The 17,381-nt window shown below is 38.2% G+C and overlaps 3 protein-coding genes across 3 annotated transcripts; 1 reads left to right on the top strand and 2 right to left on the bottom strand.

Moving 5' to 3' along the window:
* Positions 1–312: 312 nt before the first annotated feature.
* On the bottom strand, positions 313–11,085 carry LOC121974057. The gene is made up of 5 exons (XM_042525234.1): positions 10,798–11,085; positions 9,445–9,518; positions 9,260–9,363; positions 9,035–9,100; positions 313–914 (listed from the first exon to the last, which is right to left on the bottom strand). The coding sequence occupies exons 1-5, from the start codon at positions 10,863–10,865 to the stop codon at positions 642–644; spliced, it is 585 nt and encodes a 194-aa protein (XP_042381168.1). The 5' UTR covers positions 10,866–11,085; the 3' UTR covers positions 313–641.
* A 184-nt stretch (positions 11,086–11,269) lies between these two features.
* On the top strand, positions 11,270–13,952 carry LOC121974040. Its single transcript, XM_042525233.1, has 5 exons — positions 11,270–11,475; positions 11,587–11,795; positions 13,388–13,492; positions 13,580–13,651; positions 13,723–13,952. Exons 1-5 carry the CDS (start codon positions 11,301–11,303, stop codon positions 13,792–13,794), a joined length of 633 nt encoding a protein of 210 aa, XP_042381167.1. The 5' UTR covers positions 11,270–11,300; the 3' UTR covers positions 13,795–13,952.
* Positions 13,953–14,028: 76 nt separating this feature from the next.
* On the bottom strand, positions 14,029–15,223 carry LOC121974024 (mitochondrial uncoupling protein 5-like). The gene has a single exon (XM_042525232.1). It carries the CDS (start codon positions 15,182–15,184, stop codon positions 14,225–14,227), a length of 960 nt encoding a protein of 319 aa, XP_042381166.1. The 5' UTR covers positions 15,185–15,223; the 3' UTR covers positions 14,029–14,224.
* Positions 15,224–17,381: the final 2,158 nt, after the last annotated feature.

Here is a 17,381-nt window from a genome sequence, read left to right as displayed (position 1 = left end):
AGGCAATCGTGGCAGGTTCGATTGAACCAGAAGAGGTGATGAAGAGATCAAGAAGAAGACTGGAAAGCACGCGGAAATCATTAGCATTCACAATGTGAATGAAACAATGGAGGCAGATGAGAGCAAGAATGCAGAGATAGATGCTGAGACAGATACTCAAGTCCTCTTCGATAATTACTCGGATCAGGGAAACTATGTGACAGAGATGTTTAGCGATGAAAATCCTAATTCTTGTTCGATTTTTTCGGTTCTATAGATGCTGTCGGACTCAGTTAGTTTCTCTGTCAAGTGGTTGTGAAGCTTCGATATTGCTTATTAGGATAAAACAAATTTACTTCGAATACAAAACAAATTCACAATTTGTATCTAATCTGAGTGCCGAGAAGAGAAAAAAGAGGCAGAACACATGTATCTAACATAGTGAAGATATGAAGGTTGCGGGATTGTTAACCATGTACTCGTAGATCACAAATCTTATGGTCGGCTGTCGATGATGAAGCAGCTGTCAATGGCTGAGATCTTCAACCAATCTAACAGTTGAAAGGGATTCCTATATAAAATTTGTATTTCATATGGAGATTGATGATGATTGACCTTCAACCCGACTAACGATTTCACATCTCTGAACTGATGAATGTTGCCTAGATCCATAAACTGCTGTATGCTTCCTCTATCGCCCTCCTCTTGCTCAGCTCAATTGTCCATCCACCAGCTCTGGCTGCCCTCTCAGCTTGCAGCTTCATATTCTCATCCTCAGTTGCATTCCCTTGCATAGGACCTGATGGAGCTCCGATGGGGATTGGCTGTGGTGCCATGCCAGTAGGACGCGGTTGCATAAGCCCACCCGGAACAGCAGCAGGCGCATACTGCCCTTGATTGGCAAGGCTAACTGCTTGAGTACTTGGTCCAGCTCCCTGAAAGTTCAGAATTTGATTATAGCTTCATTACAATCTCAAGCTAACAAAAGCAAGGGCATCTTTTTCATGAAATGTTTCCACAACTTTTTTTTTCTCAAAAATGCATGCATGCATGGACAATATTTAAGAGTGTGATACAACATAAATTCATGCAGGAGGCATCAAAAAATACCAGAACATACCGACAAAAGTTAAGTACATGCTCGAAGCAAATATGGTATATGTTGCTATGAAACAAAATTTAAGAATTTTTTTTTAAGGTATGCCATTTAAAAATATTTTTAATCAACTGAAAGATTGAACATTGTTCAAACCTTACCTGGTGAATTTAATTAGGCACTCGCCAATTAGTTTCGTTGTGTTCTCAGTATTCCCTAACTGTGAACTAAATGGCGGTTGGTGCAGGAGCACCAGATAATCGAACCTGAAATTTAATTATGACAAAGAGGTCAAAAGTTAAGATATCTTACAATCTAACAAGTGTGATTGATCTTGCAAGAAAGTTCTAAATGTTCTTAGGCAAAAGTCCTAGTAGATTCTAGTCAGGTGGAAAACTATAAAAGGAGGTAACTCTAGGTCCTAGGGAGAGGTAACTCTAGATTATGGAAAGTCCTAACTGCGGTTAGGCAATAAAATCCTGATCCGGGGGACTAGGTGAAGTCTTGACGAGTTGAGAATGTTGGCGAAATCCTAGTGTCGAGGACACTAAGTGAAAATCCCGGGAGTCACGGACACCGAATGGAAGACTGGACGGGTCGGGATCAAACGTTCAGCATGAAGTCCTGACCTCTCGGACGCTGGGTAAAAGTCCAGTCGGTCTGGAGGACCAGTCTGGTAAAAGGTAATTTCTCCTGAGAGAAGTAGGTGATGACGCGTTCCCCATTGAGGAAACAGTAGGCGGTGGTTCAACCTAAGATTTCCGAAAAATTTGAAAGTTAGAACCGAACAATTTGGAGACTGTCAAATAATTTATTATTCATATTTTCTTGTGCTAACTTTGTCTTGCAAAGTATACTTTGTATCTGGACTAATATATCTTGCAAGAAGTGATATGCACAAAAAAAAAACTCGGATGAACAGTGTCTGAGGGGCCTCCAAGGTTGTTGGAAGCGCCTCGGTTGCTTTGATCGAAGCTCCGAGTGGAGAGGAGCCAAGGCACCTTGGAGCAGGGATGGAAGGCGCCTTTCATGCGTTTGAAGGCGCCTTCGAAGGGATAACTTTCGCAGATTGTGGAAGTTATCATCTCCGATGTTGCAAGGATAAGCTGCACCGCTGGAGGTGCCTTCAACAGCCCATAAAAGGCTAGTTCGAGTAGAGTGCCAAATATAACTCATTCTCGCAATCCTTCACTTATGCTCTGCTTCAAGGACGATCCTACGACTCTGCAACGCGACTCCGACGACCGAAAGCGCGACTTTCCGGATCCTTAGTTGCCGGTATATTTTACTTAATGCAAAGTTGTAATTCAATATAATTGTAATATTTGAACTGATAGTGGATTACCCAACGAAAGCGATCGACGATCGCGGGCCTTGGAGTAGGAGTCATCAAAGGCTCCGAATCAAGTAAAATCAACATGTGTTAGCGATTGTTTTACTTCCGCTATTTTGCTTACTATTTCTGGTGCATTTATTCTGCATTTTCCGAAAGTGCGAAAAAGCCGCGAGTGCTATTCACCCCCCCCCTTTCTAGCATGTCTCGATCCTACAATTGGTATCAAAGCGGGATCACTCTGAATCGGTATAACTATCATTCGAGTATTTTTTTTTCATCGCTTTTTTTGTCCGTTTTCTTTTAAAATAAATTCTTACGTCTTTTTTCTATTTTTAAATTTTTACTATAAGTCAGGATTAGTCTAATAACCTCTCCAGATAAATTTATCGATAGGTCAAATTTTTTTCTAGAAATTTGTGCAATACCATTCAAACCAATTTATTACCTTATTTTCCTACCGCACTACAATCCAAGACTAAGTCTTAGAACAAGTTTCATTATTTTTGTCTTTGCAAGAGTTTTTTTTAATGGCCCACTAACAAGGCTACAACACTACAAGGCCATCACTATTCTTCGGCGAGGATTTTGACTACTGGAAGAACCGAATAGAATACCATCTCAAAACGCAAGTGAAAATGTGGGTAATTATCCAAACGGGATTCACATATCCCACCGAAGACGGAGCTCTCAAATGGGGCGCACCAACCTGAAAGAAGATTGAAGTCGATGCAAAGGCAACCCAGACTCTTCAATGCGGCTTAATCAAAGAAGAGCTGAACCGGGTCACCCCCTTCAACAGCACCAAGGAATTATGGGAAAAACTAATTAAGCTGCATGAAGGCACCTCTGACACTAAGCTAAGCAAATGCGACTTGATTTTAAATAAGTTATACAATATTAAATTACAGGATGGTGAGTCAACAAGTCAACTCCATGCCAGAATCCAAGATCTGTCGAACGACCTCCACGCAATCGGACAGCAAATAGAAAACCGCGACATTATCAAGTACACACTCAATGCTTTTCCGAGAACACTTTGTGGGCATCCATGGTAGATGCCTACAAGGTTTACAAGGACCTTTCTATAATTAGATTAGATGAATTGCTTTCCGAATTTGAACTTCACGAACAAACTAATGCACACCCAGTCGAGAAAGGTATTGCTTTGATTGTAGGAACAAGCAGAACGTGAGAACCAAAAAGCAAGCATCGAATCGAACCCGACCCCGAAGACGAATCAAACTCAGAAGACGACGACGTAATTACCGCCGAGCTCGTGAAACTTGTACGAAAAATGTACAAAAAGAAGAAGGTGACTCAATCGAACACGAAGGCCAAGTCCGAAGTCACCTGCTACGGCTGTAACAAGAAGGGATATATCAAGCCTGAATGTCTAAACCAGAAGCAAAGAAAAAAAAAGGCTTTGAAAGCAACGTGGTCCAAATCCTCGGAAGACTTGGACGAAGAACATGAGCAAGTAAGCTTCGTTGTTCTACCAACACAAGCGTATGTTGTTGAAACCGAGTCTAAGTCCAAAACCGAAGCTGAATAAAAAACCGAGTCAGAAAGAAGCCACGGATCCATATCCATTTCTGAAAGGTCAAATAACATTGTAAGTTCTCTGGTCACTGGTACTCAAGTAGATGAATTATAAAACTTAATTGAATACTTATTAAGAAAATTAGCTAAGTCTAATATCCTGGTCAAGTCACTCCAAAAGGAGATTGAATCTCCTAAGGAAGAGACTAACTCAAGCTCCTTGACTAAACAAGTTCAAGATGGAACCTCAACTCCAGTCCAACAACTTAAGGAAGAGAATTCCAATTTAAAAACTCAAGTCAAAGAACTCAAAAACTCATTGGAACGGTTCACTTTGGGTTCTAAGAACCTTGATCTGATTCTTAGAAAACAAAAGGTCGTATACAATCGACCTGGACTCGGATATAAGGCAAAATAAAGATTTAAATCATACCTATCATTAGTGAATCGATCAACTAAGAACCTAGTCCAAGCATGAGTTCCTTTGACTAATCAAGTTGGACTTGATCAATATTTAATTCCCAATGATCAAATTTACTACTTTGATAAACCTTATCGAAGTTATGATCCAGAGAGAGCAAATAGAAAGACTATTTTCAATAGATAACCTGATTGATGCTTGATTTACTGTTATTTATGTATGCTTAGATTAAGATAGATAAGGACTTAGGCTTAATCGACACTTGTTTAGTTAGACCAAGAATTCTCAGAAAGAAAATTAAATATTTAATTTTTTTAAAAGGCTTTGTCTAGAAATGGTTGTTGTTCAATATCCAAGAAGGCAGTGCCTCGCCACAGCCTGGAAGTCAAATATTGAAATAAATGTTTAATTGACAAACAGTTAAAACTTAGTTTAACTTAAATGTAAATCAATCGATTTTAATTAAACTTGAAGATATAATTAATTATCTCATAAAACCTATAAGGTTCCCTGATTGAAAATTTAGAAAGTGTGAGATTAATTTAAGTTTAAATTGAGAATTAGTCTAATCTAATTAAATTCAAAATTAATTTTAAAATGTTAATTAATTTCAACATCTTATTGACTTTCAAATATTAATTAATTTAAAAACCTTAATTAATTTTAAAATTTTAATTAATTTCAATTAACTTCAAATTTAATTATTTTCAAATATTAATTAATCTTTAAATCAAAAAATAATTTTAAATTAATTCAAAATTAATTATTTTAATTTTAAAATTAATTATTTTAATTTCAAAATTAATTATTTTCAAATATTAATTAAAATTTTCAAATTTCAAAATTTAATTATTCAAGTGTAAATATTCTGAAAAAATCAAACTTAATTATTTTAGAACTTAAAATACTTTTTACAAATTCAAAGATATATATTTTGAAAATTTAGACTTAATAATTTTTAAAATTCAAAATCAACTTCAAAATTAACCTAACTCCATCTCACACAAATTCAAAAGCTTAACATGTTTGGCAACTTAGAAATGATGAGATGAAAAATCAAGAAATTAAATGATTATTTTAAATATGTTCTTATAGACTCTAGGATTCTCAAACTTAAATAAATTACCTAATTTTTCTTTGGGCATTCATAAAGGGAAAACAGAAGTTAAGTTAGTTGCAAATATCAAAATATTTTTCAAAACGGAAGTTAAGGTAGTTTCAAATGTCAAAGTATTTTTCAAAAAAGGAGTTAAGTTAATTTCAAATGTCAAAGTATTTTTCAAAAAGAAAGTTAAGTTTTTTTTGTTTAACTATTTTTGAATGTTTAAATATTTTTGAAAAAACAAGTTTAAATATTTTTATATATCGAAAAATAAGTATTTGAAAAAGTGTTTTTAACTAAGTTTTTATGAAAATTCTCAAAAGTAAAGTACTTGACAAAATTTTTTAAATCGAAGAATTTAGCAAAGTTTTTTTTAATTAAAAAAAAAGCTAAGTTCTTTTCTCAAAACCTTAAGGTATTCTTTAAAAATTCTTTCAAGGTTTTATACAAAGGCTAAGTTTTTCCTAAATTAAAAGTTGTAAATTATTGAAAAAACTAAGTTTCAAAAACTATATTTTTAGCCAGGTTCCTTCTAAAAACTTAAATATTGTTCAAAAACTTCTTTCACAAGTTTTTAGCTATGTTAAAATCCCTATTTGAATTTTTTCTCTTTCACTCTCCTTTTCAAAGTTTTTCAAGACAAACAATTCTACTATCTCAAAAAGAAGAGTTTTGTTCCAAAGTATTTTTCAAAGACAGTATTTTTCAAAGTACTTGAAAAGCTAAACTATTAAATTTTGAAATTAAGTATTTTTTCCTCCCTAAATTATTTTTGATATATGTCAAAGATGGAGAGAATATTCAAAAGTTAAGGGAGAGAGAAAGTTAGGGGATTAAGGGGGAGCTAACATTCTTTATGAATGAATCTCTTAACTTTTATTATATGTTGCATTTTTTTCATATGTTGCTATATATTTTACTTAACTTTTGAATCAAGTTGTCATAATAAAAAAGGGGGAGATTGTTGGTGCAGAAAGTACCAAACGATCGAACCTAAGTTTTGATTATGACAAAGGGGTCAAAAGTTAAGATGTCTTGTAATCTAACAAGTGTGACTGAGCTTGGAGGAAAGTCCTAAGTGTTCTTAGGTAAAAGTCCTAGTATATTCTAGACAGGTGGAAAACCTTAAGGGGAGATAACCCTAGGTTATGGAAAGCCCTAACTACTCGTGGTCCGAGAAACTAAACGAAGTCTTGGCAGGTCGAGGATGTTAGGTGAAATCCTACTGTAGAGGACACTAGGTGAAAATCCCAAGGGTCGTGGACACCGGGTGGAAGATCGGGCGTTCAACATGAAGTCCTGACGTCTCGGACACTGAGCAAAAGTCCAGTTTGTCTGGAGGATTGATCTGGTAAAAGGTAATTTATCCTTAGAAGAGTACGTGAGAATGCACTCCCCGCTGAAGGAACAATAAGTGTCGGTTCAACGTAGGATTTTTTAGAAATCTGAAAGTCAGAACCGGACAGTTCAAAGACTGTCGAATAATTTATTATTTATATTTTATTATGCTAACTTTGTCTTGCAGGATATACTTTGTATCTGGACTAATATGTCTTGCAGAAAATGAGATGCATAAAGAAAAGCTCGGATAAACAATATCCAAGGCGCCTCCAGGGCTGTTGGAGGCGCCTCGGCTGCTTTGGCCGAAGCTCCACGTGGAGAGGAGCCAAGGTGCCTTCCAAGCGGCTAAAGGCGCCTTAGAGCAGGGATGAAAGGCGTCTTCCATGCGCTTGTAGGCACCTTCAAAGGGATAACTTTAGCAGATTGCGGAAGTTATCATCTCCGATGCTACGGGGATAAGCTACACCGCTGGAGGCACATTCAAGGGGGTTGAAGGCGCCTTCAATAGCCCATAAAAGGTTGGTTCGAGTAGAGGGTCAAATATAACTCATTCTCGCAATCCTTTACTTGTGCACTGCTTCAAGGACGATCCTACGACACTGCGATGCGACTCCGACGACCGAAAGCATGACTTTCCGGATCCTTAGTTGTCGATATATTTTACTAAATGCAAAGTTGTTATTTAATATAATTGTAATATTCGAACTGATAATGGATTTCCCAACAAAAGCGATCGACGATCACGGACCTTGGAGTAGGAATCGTCAAAGGCTCCAAACCAAGTAAAACCAACACGTGTTAGTGATTGTTTTACTTCCACTATTTTACTTACTATTTCCACTGCGTTTATTCTGTGTTTTTCTAAAGTGTGAAAAATCCGCGAGTGCTATTCACCCTCCCCCCACCCCCAAACAAACCCTTCTAGCACGCCTCGATCCTACAATGGCTTTCTAACTCCCATGAAAAACTAAAAGCCCTCCTCACCTTCTCTATCTATACAAGAGATGAAAGCGTAAAGCACTTTGGTGTCCCTTTCAAGCAACAATTGAGACTCCAAAATTCCCCTCCCTGGGGTTAAGATAACAACTTTAGGTTGGCTAGCTCCCATATTATAAGGGTGCGTTTGGTTCGGGGTTATTCTTGATAATCTTGGTTATCTATCCAAGGTTATCAACAAAAACCTTGTTTGGTTTAGGTATTCGATGATTCCCAAGTAATGTTCCATGCCTGACACGTCAGCAAAAGGGTCATGCAGCCAGGAATCGGAAAACCTCAGAAAACTAAGGTTTTTGTTGATTCCGGGGTTAATGAATTTTTTTTACCAAAAATACCCTCCGATAAGAAAAAACATGAAAAAAAAAAGAAAAAATATTAAAAAATATTAAAAAATATTAAAAAATAAAAAAATGTTTTAAAAAATTTAAAAATTTATTTTTTAAAAACTAAAAATTTTAAAAATAAAAAATTTAAAAATGTTAAAAAAAATTTAAAAATAAAAAAAAATTTTAAAAATTTAAAATTTTTTAAAAATTAAAAAAATTAAAAAAAAATAAAATAAAATAAATAATTTAAATTTAAAAAATGTAAAAAAATATAAATAATATAAAAATATAAAAGCATTAAAAAATAAAAAAAACACATAAAAAAGTAAAAAAAATATACAGGAAAAAGAAAAGTAAAAAAACATTAAAAAATAAATAAATAATAATAATAATAATAATATTATGTATAGTTGGTTTTGTAACTGAGGGTAATACGGTAAAATATTAAACTAGGGTATTCATTAAAATCTTCAAACAAACAAGTTTTTGTTACATTACCTAAGTTGAACCAAACAACATTTGGTTATGTTTTATTCCCTATAACCTTGGTTATGTGATTACTTGGTAATCACATAACCAAGGTTATACATGATGACTTGAACCAAACGCACCCTAATAGTTGGTATAGATAACTTCAAGCTGAAGGGTGATTTATTAGCAATTCTGACTTCAGGCAGGTTGTCCTCTCTCCTAAAAGAGCTTTCTAATCTTGGGATATATCCTAAAGCTAGAAAGTGTGGTTTGATCTTCTTTTTTTTCTTTCCAAAAGTACCAAAATTAAACACGGCCTTGTTAGAAGAGATATTGGAAACGTGTATGGATCTAGGTATCAAGCACATCAGTCTGATTAACAGAGATGATGATAATAACTATCATAATTGGTTTCTGCACAACTCACCACATCAACTGGATCAGCTTGGGCAACATATTGACTTGCCCTTAATGCTGCAGCAAATTCTTCAGCCTGTGAAAGAATATTAAGACATCAGAGTAATTTATGGATAATACGTAATAGGAAAGTGTCTATCATTTATGTCAATCAAATTATATAGAATATGACAGAAGATCAAGGCCAAAATCTGAACTCAAATTTAGACCAAGAAAAAATAAATAATCAAAATACCTTACGTGCTCGGGAATTGACAATTTGTTCAGCATTTTCTTCTTGGTATTTAGCAATTTTCGCTTCAATAGCAGCCACATCGATTCCATCAATTAAGTTAAAAGCTAGTTCCAAAAGGTAACCAAAGTCAATTAAACAACAGGTTAGACAGGTAAATGTACAGAACAAGATGAATCAAAGCATACTCATGTCCTCAACTTCCTCCAAGTAGTCATTGTACTTCCTCAGAGATGGGAAGTCCTCTTCCCGCTTATTATATCTACAAAAGGGGGAAAATAAGAAATAATTGTCCCAGACGTATTTTCTTAGGATAAAAATTCATACAGAGGTAAAAAAAAAATTGTGCATTTGCTCTTCATAAGCAGAAAATCATCCAAAGGGCTGATGAACTATTCCGAAACAAAACTCTAGAAAATTTGTGCATTTGCTCTTCTTGAAGGCGAATCTATTTCAAGATTGTTGAACAATCTGTTGCCAGAGATTTTGAGAAAAAATACTACAAACTAAATTCAGACTTATCTATTGAGATGAACTGAGCAGATAATCTCAGTTGTCAAGAAGATTGTTGTTTCGTATCGCCGAGTCTGAAAGCAGAGTCGCTAAGTCGGGAGCTGAGCCGAGAGTTGGAGTCATCGAGTCGGAAAGGAATTTGACGAGGGAGATGCTGAGACCTGCACTCAACACAATTTCCTTAAATAGATTCACCCCAGCTCCAATTGTGATTGGAGGTTCTCTCGAGTCGTCTGTTCCAGGTATACAACGGCAGAACCACACAACCAAACATTGACTGTTTGTGGCGAACTGAGAATGCACCTGAGTATTATCACAAGTAGTTACGAAGGTGGAAGAATTCTTTTGCTTTCGCTTCTCTTCTCTACTCTTGCTCACGACCTCCTTTTATAGGAGGGCTCACCCATGGCTACAATGAATGACTGAGTTATGATCATTCAATGTTGGGTTTAATGTCGGTCATTATTCCCAAGACGTTACGGAATCACCATTAATAGGTTTAATGTCAATCATTAATTTTAGATTAATGCTTTTGTTACACTGGTAGCAAAAAGAAATTCAGGTGGCAAAATATTAGTTCATTCGCTTGGACAAATTTTGTCTCGACCAATTTGGTATTCGACGCATGAGAGAGAGTTTCTCCCCATATATTTGTTCACATCATCAATGCATGTGCAACAATATAAACACAATGCCTTGAAATAAACTCATACACAAAGGAATTTCCTTCTTCCTTTCCACCTTTTTCATTCACATTTCTAACAACGTATTCATATATAATTTGTTCTTGTACCATAGCCTGTTTGAAAAAATTATTCCATATTTCAAATGTGATTGCCTTTATATTCATGAAAATAACTCCTCTATGACCGACGATGCACTAAAAGAGAAAAAAAAAAATCAACCGGACACTTATTTACAGTAATAAATAGGTATCCCGTGTTCTACCATAAGCATACTTTGTAGGTAAACAAAAACAGAAAAAGGGTTCCTGAGTCCTGACAGCAATGATTGGAAATTAGACTTACATGTTGGCTATCCTCCTTCGAATGGCCATTTCTTTAGCGCAAGAATTGGCTCCCGAGGCGACCCCCATCTCTATACCGCCGCCGCCACACGCAAAAACGAAAGACTTATATTGATGGAGATCGATGGAATAGCGAGGAGAGCGCAGATAGAATCGAAGAGAACGCTTGTATCAGAAGACCAGCTGGAGATCGTGCTCGGATTCGACGGCGAAGCAGATCGATCTGGGAGGGAGGAGGCAGGCAGGCAGGCAGAACGGCGAAAAAGAGAAGCGCTTGGGTGGGCGTGGCCGGCACGAATACTCGGTGGGTATGGTGTTAAATCAGCCGATAGGAATTCAATAATTGGGCCCGTGAAGCGATCAACGGGTAGCTAATTGGGCCCATAAAGCTATTAACGTGTAGCTAATTGGGCCCTAAGGCTTTGAATCGGGCCTATCAAATACTTTACCATTTTTCACAATAAAGCACGCACGGTCACGGGGTCGTCGACTTCCTCAAACGAAATGGAGCTCTCGGCACCTCCTCGCGGCCTCCTCTCCCTCCGCCACCTCTGCCGCCCCTTCGTCGCCGCCTCCACTTCGCCCCTCCTTGCCCTACACTTCCCTTTCCCCATTCCGACTAAGCCTCTGCTTTTGTCCCGCTGGTCCGATCCCAGCCCAGTTCGTCGCTCTGTTCTGGGTCTTGACCATCTCTCTTAGGGATTTAATGTTCTTGTTCTTAGCGCTGTCTCAGATCTATTCGATACGATTGAAACCTTATGAATCTTTTTATATTTGATTTTTGATCCAGGGTTTCGCGATCCTGGAGCTTGTCTGCTGCGGGCTACTGTCTCCGATGACGAGATCTCCACGGCCGGTGTGTTGGACGATGATGCCCCGAAGCTGGTCGAAGGGCCATCGTTCCTGATGAACTCGAACCCATCCGGAGAAGATAATCTGGATGGCGGCGAAGCGGTTGATGAATCTACAGACAGTCCTTTGTCTAAGTTCGATATAAAGGTATATGTTTTAGTTATAGGGTTCTCTTTTTGCACCATGAATTGTTGAATTTTTTTTCTCAGTGTTAGTGTTTCATTGTGGCTAAAGTCAGTTAGTGCTTGTGCATCAATTATGCTAACTTTAGGTAGATTAGTTAGCTTAACATGCTTGTGAAGCTACAATCTAGTGAAAAGAAACAATGGTAGCTATGCCTGAATATGATGATACTTGAAATGAGTAGTACCAAATCATGCTAGGAACTTCCATGGTGGCATACTGCTTAGGTCCAGTGTGATCTGGCCAACACCAACTTCAAGATACTTAATTGCTGCAAAGAACCTCCTCTAAGGTATTTAAATATAAGTATCAGAATACAAGTATCAGATTAAACAATAATGAGAAGAAACTTTCATCTTGCTTTTCTTCATTATACTTTCTGTAAGCAGCATGACTAGCATTATTTACTGACTGCTCACGTGGTCTAGCAGCATATATTTTGTCTTGATGTGAAGAAGCTGTATACATGATTGTTTTGAAACGTACTACATTATCTACATATAATTGTTTTTTAATGAATTGAATGGTTGTTGTCTGAATGAAACTTCAGAGCTCAGACCTCTTGTTACCTGTTTTTTCATCCTATCAACACTTTGTTGTGGTATCCATTCTTCTCATGATATCTCTCAAACTTACCAAGTGTTGATTTTTGTGTTAGCTGTGATATCTGGTTGTTTTCTTGTTAATTATGTGATTATAGAGGTGCCTCATTTCCTTGAAGTCTTGGTTCAGTTTGTGTTTCTGTGGATCAATTCTGGCTTGAGAGTGTAAATGTTAAGATGAGTGATCCAAGCAATCTATATCCACCAGATGTTTCAAAAATGGCACAAATGAAAGAGGCATGTCAAGACTTAAAATAAGTCTCTTTTCCCCCTTTGTCTACAAGTTGCATGACCTTTTGATTTTTAGTCACTCCTTTTAGAGTTTCTTCAGTTGGAATGAAGATTTTGTGCATTTAAACAGACTTTGGTTGGAACTCAATAGGGTTTATACAATCTTTATGAAAGGCTGATTCATTATGCTTCACGGTTGCCTGCTGTGGTTATTAAATCAGACTTTAGCAGGAATTTTGATTTCATCATATTAAAGGACCGACTAGTTAACAACCATTGACATGGAAGATATGTGGTTGTCATGGATTTGTGTGTATCTGTATCTTCCATCAGTCATGACTCATGCTACATCTCTTACTGTCTAAATCGACTCTAGGATTTAGGAAATGATATTTGTTGATAATAAGCAAGTGTTTAGAAAATTTGCTTCTATATGTTTTGGCTTTAATCAAAATTTTGATAAAACTTGTATAATTCAACATAATATTTTATGGAACTTAACCAATTAATTTCCTCCAGCTTTCCTTCCTCCATGAAATGAAAAGACTGAAACAAACAGGTACAAAATGGCTGTAATTTTGTGATCTATTGGTGATTTACTAACTGTATTGACATGTAGCCAATACTTTGGCATTGGTTTTTTTGAATGTTATTTCACAATCCTTTATTCTTGTACATCCTGTGTTTTTATTAGCTCACAGGAATCATTTCATTGTGCCGCAGATGGATTCTGAAGGCACTTATCCCATCCTCTTCTTTGGCGCCGGTTCTCTTTTTGCACTCTGGATTTCATCTGCTGTTATTTCCGCACTGGATTCTGTACCCGTGGTATTCTTTCCCTTCCAAATTTTTGTTAAACAAACTTTGCGCTATTACAAAACTGATTTGATTAACACAAACTACCTCATGAACCAGGTTCCTAAGGTCCTCGAAGTTATTGGCCTCGGCTTTACAGCCTGGTTCACCTCGAGATATTTCATCTTCAAGGTACATTTCCCTCCCTTTGTTCGATCGCCTTTTTGTTTCTCCAAATCCTAAAACCACTGATACATTTGCAGGAAAACAGGGATGAATTTTTCTTAAAACTTCAAGATGTGAAGGAGAGGATATTAGGCCCTTGCGATGATTGAAAAAATGAGTTTTCTTTACCATTGTGTGTTCTTTCAACTTCAACTACTAGTTTAGTTCTTAGTTTTTTGTTTAACAGGATTGGGGATCCATCATTTCTGCTGAAATAATAGGAACCTGTCCGGTTCAATCGAAATTTGACCGTTTCTATCGGAAATAACCCCTTGTGAGTCAGCATTTTCCGGTTCAAAACCGGCTGCGTTTCCAAATGCTTGATGGGGATGGATTCAGGCCGGACCACATGTTTTTGAATATTCCATTTCTATTATCAAATTCAAATAAAAAAATATTAATCAAATTCAAAATTCAACCTACAAAAAAATTAAAAGAACTTTCAATCTGCGTGATGAATGTGAATTTTTTTAAAAAAATGATCAGCAGCGTCTCCCTCTATTGGCCGTCCATCGTGGAATCTGATGGATGTAAGGCGACTTAAAAATCCTTAAGGAGCTTGCGCACCTGCTCGAGCGTGACGAAGAGGATGACGGTGAAGGGCCCCTGGCGGATCACGGTGGGCAAAAAACCCTTGTAGAACGCCGCCACCCCCTCTGTCCTCGCCGTCTTCACCGCGCAGTCCAACGCCCCGGCGTACGGAGGCGGCGCACCCTCCTCCACTTTCATGTTCATCACCCGCGTCTTGATCACGTCCACCGGGTTGGACGCCACCGCCGCCACCAGTCCCGCCGTGAAGCTCGCCGCCACGTGAGTGCCCAGACCGTCCGCCTTCGCCCCCCTCCGCCGCAGGATCGCTTCCTTCGCCTGGTCGTACGTCGCTAGCTGCGCTGCCGTTACGATCATGGCCCGGTTCACCGTCAGCCCCGCGCCCCGCCACAGTTTCCCTACTCCCTCCTCCCGCGCCATGCGCCCCACCGCGTCCACCACGCTCCGGTAGTTCCGGCGCTGCTCGGGTGGGAGCCGGCCGTCGGCCTGCATCCGGACCATCGCAACGTCGGCAGGGTTCCCCACCGCGGCGCCGATCGCTCCGGATATCAGCCCCGCCGTGACCTTCCGGTGCAGCGGAAACGTCCCGCCCTCCTCCGACCACCGCGTCTTGAACATGTCGTAAAGCCCCATCCGGGTGGTGGAGTAGAGGCTCTGCCGCAGGACGGTGGCGGAGACGCCGGAAAAGAACCCCACGGGGCCCTCAGCGCGGAGAATCTGCCCGCAGACGGCGACTGGCCCGGGCCGGCGCAGCAGCGGCGGAAAGGAGGGAATTTGCTGGGGGAGTGCGGCTGCGGAGGGGCCACCGTAGACAGGGATGGCTGGGCGGAGGGCGGCGGAGGCGGACTCGCCCTGGAGCTGCATTCGGACCTTAATGAGGTCGAGGGGGTGGGTGGAGCAGCCGGCGACGATGGAGGCGATGCCTCCTTCCACGAATCCTTTCAATCCCATCTCGATCGATCACCGAGACACTAAATTACTGATCAAAATCGCTGCTTAGGCGAAATTGAATAAAAAAATTACTTCTTGCGATCGATAGAAGGTGGAACAGAGAACAGAGACCGCGATGGAGGAGGAAGAAGACGATCGAGGAGGAGGAAGACGATGGAGGAGCGTGAATTGCTGCGTTGTTAATTTGCAGGAACAGGAGGAGCGGTTTTATAGTGTCTGATTCAGAACAGGAATATTATTATTATTATTATTATTATTATGACAATTTTGTTTCCTTTATCTATTTATTTTCGATTTCTTTTTACCAAAACTCCTAACACTCACTTCTTTCTATTTTTTTATACAATAATTGATTCCCATTTTGAAACCCCTTAAATTTCAATGTATATATATTTTTAAAAAAATAATTATGGCTTACATTTTCATCCTTCTACAAATATTCTTAAAAAAAATATCATCCTTCCAAATATTACATTTTCAAAATATTATACATCACCCATTTCTATAAAACAGATATTTAAAAACATTCTCAATTTCAATGAATTAAAAGATAAATTTCTTTTAATAGTCAGTTGACCTAAGAACATTAGTCTGATGGGCTACCTACTGTACTTCTTAATTTATTCTGATAGCTAGTAGAAAATTTTCGTAGAATCAAGTCGATCATTTCCAAAATTAATCGATGTAAATGGGATATTGGGCGTTGATGGTTCCTTTTTCTACTCGCTCGAGCTCATCTTTCTCCACAAGTCTTCCTCTGTTGCAAGGACAATTAGATTTGAAATGATAAACACCAGTTAGAGTCAGGTTGGCTTCTTCGACGTGGCTCTTTCGATGCTCAAGTCAGTGATCGATTGGAAAAAAAAATGAATGAAAACAGTAAAAGAAGAAGGACTTAAGGAGTTGTCTCCACAAGTGAGAAGAAGAAGACCTCGTACCTAGGAGTTACCATTCAAGGTGTTTATATAGTTGTAACAAAAAGAATTTTCACATCCCCTCTTCTTCGTGCCTTTCTACTTATTCCCATCTAAGTTGATGAAGACGCAATTCTAATGGTTCGTTATGGCGCGCTCAATCCATGACTGCCATATAAGATGAAGGGGAGGGTTGAGGAAACCATCTCTGACAAGGTTTGTCCACCAATCACTAGTTGCCATGTACTTTGAAGAGGGAATCGGAGGAACTGTCTTTGACATCCCTCCCTTCAACTATCACCACGTGTTAATAGTTGAAAGTCTAATAATAAAATCCTTGCTTAACCATATTGCTCCGTGGACCCATGTGTTATTGCTCTGAGGGTTCTTCAGCCTAGCCAATCCAATTATATTGATCGACAATCCTTTATAAGATTGCTCTGTGGAGCACAAAGTTATTGCTCAGTGAACCTTTGTAAGGTTAATCTGTGGAATGTAGAATTATTGCTCGGCTCATCTCTTGTGAAGTTGCTCTATGGTACATAGAGTTATTGGTTAGTACCTCTCTATTAAAGTTGTTCTACGAAATGCAGAGTTATTGTTTGGCGCATCTCTTGTGAAGTTGTTCTATGAAACACAGAGTTATTACTTGGCGCCTCTCTTATGAAGTTGCTCAATCAATCGCAGAGTTATTGCTCGGTGCCTATCTTGTGAAGTTGCTTTATGAAACGCAGAGCTATTGCTTGGTGCCTCTAGCTCTTGTGAAGTTGCTTTATGAAACACATAACTATTGCTCGGTACATCTCTTATAAAGTTGCTCTATTTACTCTAAATAATATTTGTTGTGCAAAGAGAGGGGGCAACACCTCTAAACCTCTAATGCCGAAGAAGAGGAAGAGAGAAAGAGATCACGCGGAGCAATGATGGTAAGACACACAAAAGGAGAGCAAACACAAGGAAGGAGAAGAAGAAGAAGAGGAAGAAGAAGAGTTATCATGGTTCGGCGATGTGCCTACTCTACAAAAACGGCAAAAACTTTATTAGAATTCTCTCTACACAAGAGAATCACATTAAATGATTCTTGTGATTGTTGTTGTACAATAAATTTACAATAATCTCTATAAATAATGTATAAACTCTAGACCTGGTAAAATATAACAAAATTTTATTATGAAAAATCGTAACAAAATTCTGTTTATAAAAAATTGTAACAGAATTCTGTTATATAAAATTATAACAGAATTTTATTACGAAAAATCTTAACAAATTTTTCTTCCATATTA

Source organism: Zingiber officinale, chromosome 1B (genome assembly GCF_018446385.1).
Source record: "Zingiber officinale cultivar Zhangliang chromosome 1B, Zo_v1.1, whole genome shotgun sequence".
In the NCBI taxonomy this organism is placed as follows: domain Eukaryota; kingdom Viridiplantae; phylum Streptophyta; class Magnoliopsida; order Zingiberales; family Zingiberaceae; genus Zingiber; species Zingiber officinale.
This window is presented reverse-complemented; position numbering and strand designations above follow the sequence as displayed.

Excerpts from the sequence above, each read along its gene's own strand:
- LOC121974024 (XM_042525232.1), bottom strand. The coding sequence starts at position 15,184 with ATGGGATTGAAAGGATTCGTGGAAGGAGGCATCGCCTCCATCGTCGCC.
- LOC121974040 (XM_042525233.1), top strand. The coding sequence starts at position 11,301 with ATGGAGCTCTCGGCACCTCCTCGCGGCCTCCTCTCCCTCCGCCACCTC. Across the intron at positions 11,476-11,586 it reads AGTTCGTCGCTCTGTTCTGG|GGTTTCGCGATCCTGGAGCT; the intron begins GTCTTGACCATC and ends TTTTTGATCCAG. Across the intron at positions 11,796-13,387 it reads TGTCTAAGTTCGATATAAAG|ATGGATTCTGAAGGCACTTA; the intron begins GTATATGTTTTA and ends ATTGTGCCGCAG.
- LOC121974057 (XM_042525234.1), bottom strand. The coding sequence starts at position 10,865 with ATGGGGGTCGCCTCGGGAGCCAATTCTTGCGCTAAAGAAATGGCCATT. Across the intron at positions 9,519-10,797 it reads CGAAGGAGGATAGCCAACAT|ATATAATAAGCGGGAAGAGG; the intron begins GTAAGTCTAATT and ends CCCCTTTTGTAG. Across the intron at positions 915-9,034 it reads AAGCTGATCCAGTTGATGTG|GGAGCTGGACCAAGTACTCA; the intron begins GTGAGTTGTGCA and ends CTGAACTTTCAG.